Raw genomic sequence first — 5,000 nt, forward strand, 5'->3', positions numbered from 1 at the left:
CACACACACACACACACACACACACACACACACACACACACACACACACACACACACACACACACACACACACACACACACACACACAGCTGTACGATAAGCCCTCAGGGCTCCTCGTGTTCTTCCTGCACGACCACAACACACTGCTGTGTGTGTGTGTGTGTGTGTGTGTGTGTGTGTGTGTGTGTGTGTGTGTGTGTGTGTGTGTGTCTCTCTCTCGCTCTGTCTCTCCCTGTGCACTCTCTGCCCCCCTCTCTCTCTCTCTCTGTGTGTGTGTGTGTGTGTGTGTGTGTGTGTGTGTGTGTGTGTGTGTGTGTGTGTGTGTGTGTGTGTGTGTGTGTGTGTGTGTGTGTGTGTGTGTGTGTGTGTGTGTGTGTGTCTCAACTCTCACCTGAAATTTCTTCCTGGCCACAAAGTACTGCATCCTGCGCAGAACTCTGACTGCAGATCTGTGGGCGTGAGACATCCTGGACATACCCAGAGAGAGAGAGAGAGAGAGAGAGAGAGAGAGAGAGAGAGAGAGAGAGACACACAGATACATGTCAACAAATCATGTCTCTGTAGTACTTGTGAGGTAAAGTGAACAGATGCTGTGTTGGCTTGTTTTGAACGTTCAGTTCAATTCAAAAAACTAATCATAATACATGATCTGTATACTATGTACAACAGTGCAATTTATGAATAATGAACACTGCAATTTGGTGGCACGGTGGCACACAGGCCCACAGGGTACAGGGGAGTCAGGTCCTTTTCACATAACAGTGTTGATTTTGTTGACTAAAACTATGACGAAAAATGTTGGTCGACTACCTTTTTACACTGACGAAAACTACATTAAAACTAAGCTATGATGACTAAAACTATGACTAAATATATTGACAATGTCGTCAACAAATAATAAGATGAAAAGACTAGACTAACATGTTAGTGAGGGATCTAGTGGAGAAGAGATCCAGTAGAACTAAAAGACAAGTCATTTTATGTTTGGTTGTGCTCGGGTGTTGCGCTCTGAAAATAGCAGATCTACGAGTTCACAACACGTCGCAGCGCAACGCGTTGTGAACTCGTAGATCTGCTATTTTCAGCATGCAACCAAGTGTAAAATCAGCCATTATGACGCCATCAAGGCACCGCCGACATACATTATAGTCGGCTAAATCAACTGCAGATTTAGTCGACTATAATCTTAGGATATTTAGTCGACTAAAACTAGACAAAATCTAAAACATTTCAGATGACTAAAATATGACTAAAACTAAATGGAATTTGATTCAAAAGACTATGACTAAAACTAAATCAAAATGTGTCGTCAAAATCAACACTATATGACATAACAGAGGGTCCAAGAAGACGAAAAGGAGGACAGGGAGAAGCATAGCGCTTATCAAGCCCAACCCCTGACTCAAATAGCATAGAGAGATTCAATCATAACAGTGTTTTCAACCACACTCCATTTTGAACTTTAAACAAATAAATAAGAGAGAAACATTGCCTTCCCGTTGGTCCGACTGGCTCCATTATAACTACCCTAACCCTAACCTCACCCTAACCTAACGTTTGTCGTTCTACTGGGACGTCGAAATAATGGGAGGTCGGGAATTAGGAGCGGAGCCCGGTCAGGGCACAGTGTAGGAGCCAATTAAGCGCAGGGAGAGGCAGGCCGGGTCAATTCAGATGTGTTTATTAACACAAAAACACAGAAGTGTTTATTAACACAATAACACAGAAGTGTTTATTAACACAATAACACAGAAGTGTTTATTAACACAATAACACAGAAGTGTTTATTAACACAATAACACAGGGGACAATGGAAGTAAGCCACTAGGCAGCCAGTAGGAAAGTACTAGGAAATCTACAAGGAATCAAGAGGTCAACCAATACTACTCACAGGTAACATTACATTACAATGTAATGTTACAATGTTACATGTTACATTACAATACTACTCACAGGTAACATTACATTACAATGTAATGTTACAATGTTACATGTTACATTACAATACTACTCACAGGTAACATTACATTACAATGTAATGTTTCAATGTTACATGTTACATGTTACATTACAATACTACTCACAGGTAACATTACATTACAATGTAATGTTTCAATGTTACATGTTACATTACAATACTACTCACAGGTAACATTACATTACAATATAATGTTTCAATGTTACATGTTACATTACAATACTACTCACAGGTACCATTACATTACAATGTAATGTTTCAATGTTACATGTTACATTACAATACTACTCACAGGTAACATTACATTACAATGTAATGTTACAATGTTACATGTTACATTACAATGCTACTCACAGGTAACATTACATTACAATGTAATGTTACAATGTTACATGTTACATTACAATGCTACTCACAGGTAACATTACATTACAATGTAATGTTTCAATGTTACATGTTACATTACAATACTACTCACAGGTAACATTACATTACAATGTAATGTTACAATGTTACATGTTACATTACAATACTACTCACAGGTAACGTTCAGACAACAGACATCCCAACTCTCCCGGGAATTAACGTGTATAAAACCAGTGTTAATTTTTACAGCAAATTTTGATGTAGTTTTAGTCATAGTCTTGAATAAAATTCTATTTAGTTTTTAGTCATATTTCTGAAATCTGAAATGTTTTAGTTTTAGTTGACTAAATCAACTGTAGATTTATTAGAATGTATTTTGGTCGTAATGCCTGATTTATACATAGCTGTGTGCCGAAAAATAGCCGATCTACAAACTCACAATGACTGCGTGTTGTGAGCTTGTAGATCGCCACCCCCACGCAACCAAGCATGACATGACTTGTGTTAGTTCTACTGGATCTCTCCTCCACTAGTCCCCCCCTAACAATTTAGTCTAGTTTTAATTTGTTGACTTGATCTTCAATATATTTACTCTTGTCTAGCTTTACTCGTCATAGCTTAGTTTTTATTTAGTTTTTGTCAGTGAAAAAAGGCCCAAGAACGTTTTCCATCATTAACACTGGACAGAACATGACACGGAATGCCACGCTATAGACATGTTGTACACACATGTCATGTGCACATGTGAGTGCACACACACACACACACACACACACACACACACACACACACACACACACACACACACACACACACACACACACACACACACACACACACACACACACACACACACACACACACACACACACACATCTGCAGTAAGTAGTCCTTGTCCATCAGTGCAGTGAATGTTGTGTCCTCGTGTCCCTGAACCCAACACTACACACATCTGTGTCAACACACAACACACCACTGGCACTAAGATAAACACTGCACACAAACGCACACTAATGCACACATGTGCCCCCCCACACACACACACACACACACACACACACGCTCACATACTGAGCCCAGATAGGCACGTACAGATACACAAACATAGGTATGCACAAATATGTGCTTGAGCACGCACACACACACACACACACACACACACACACACACACACACACACACACACACACACACACACACACACACACACGGCGGAGCGAGTGTATACGTTATACACTTGTATTTGTTTTGTCATGAGGGTACGCTGTGTCCTGTGCGCTGGTTGGTTCTCTGTGCGTTTATTTATTGCTAAGTGTTACAAGATGTCTCTGGATGTTCAATCTGACAGCTGCAGCCCAACGCTAGGACACAGTTTAGCTGTCTGTGAAAATACAGAGAGAACACTGACTCACATTTTCCTATGAGTGGATGACTTATTGAAACACGCACGCACGCGCGCGCGCACACGCACACACACACACACACACACACACACACACACACACACACACACACACACACACACACACACAGTGAGAAGAATGTTAATTTTAAACAATAGTAGCCACTCAGTCACTGTCTAATACGCTGTAAATATTAACAGAAATCAATGTGCTTCACTGTCAAACAACCTGATTGATAAGTTGTATATTGTAAAATAGAGTGTATATATAACATTGGTTGATTGATTGATTGATTGATTGATTGTTAACCCAAACATGACTTTTGCATTTTAAAGGCTGTGTACGTGTAAGTTGTAACAGAGTATTTCTACAGTGTAGTATTGATATTAGTATTTTTACTTTGAGAACTTCTTCCACCTCTGCCTGTGTGTGAGCTGCATGCTCAGCAGAATGACTTTCCGAGGTCAAAGGTGACTAAAGGACAGGAAGCAGAAAGACGATGTGAGAGTGCTCATAGATATATACAGTATAAAGGCTAGATGGCTCATAGATATATATATAAAGGCTAGATGGCTCATAGATATATATATATAAAGGCTAGATGGCTCATAGATATATATACAGTATAAAGGCTAGATGGCTCATAGATATATATATAAAGGCTAGATGGCTCATAGATATATATATAAAGGCTAGATGGCTCATAGATATATATATAAAGGCTAGATGGCTCATAGATATATATATAAAGGCTAGATGGCTCACAGATATATATATAAAGGCTAGATGGCTCATAGATATATATATAAAGGCTAGATGGCTCAAGGGAGCGTCGCAAGCGCAGCTCAACCGCGGCCATCTTGGGACGGTCATTCATAACATTATGTCTATGGTGCTTGTACTTTGAAATAACCACAGCGTGCTCAATTTTCATCCGATTTTTTTTGGTGTGTTGTAAACCCCTAATTGCTCACAGGTTCTCATCTACCTTACAATCTACAGTCATGTGCAGTCATGCGCCAGAATGTTTGTCTGTCTGTATGTAAGTCATCAGCACTGCGCATGCTCGCCAAGATCGCCGGGCCGCCCGACGGATTCAGAGTGTTATGTCACACGGAATTGAATAGCTTAGCACTTCCGGTCGTTCCTTCACAATAAAGGTTGCAATCGATTGAACATAGCCGATCTACAAGCTCTCAATGCGTCGCCATACACACAACCGCCGAAGGGGGCCGCCATGTTCCAGGGGGGTC

At 40.4% G+C, this 5,000-nt stretch overlaps 1 protein-coding gene across 1 annotated transcript in view; it reads right to left on the minus strand.

Annotated features, from left to right (window-relative positions):
- kcnq1.2 (potassium voltage-gated channel, KQT-like subfamily, member 1.2) overlaps nt 1-5,000 on the minus strand; it is a gene marked incomplete at both ends in the record, with an annotated part of 592,759 nt that overhangs the window by 10,157 nt on the left and 577,602 nt on the right. The window contains one exon of the mRNA XM_084060875.1: nt 392-467. Within this exon, the coding sequence (XP_083917001.1) occupies nt 392-467 (76 nt within the window). The remainder of the gene's footprint in view (nt 1-391; nt 468-5,000) is intronic.

This window comes from Gymnoscopelus microlampas (assembly GCF_963454915.1).
Source record: "Gymnoscopelus microlampas genome assembly, chromosome: 6".
Classification (NCBI taxonomy): Eukaryota; Metazoa; Chordata; class Actinopteri; order Myctophiformes; family Myctophidae; genus Gymnoscopelus; species Gymnoscopelus microlampas.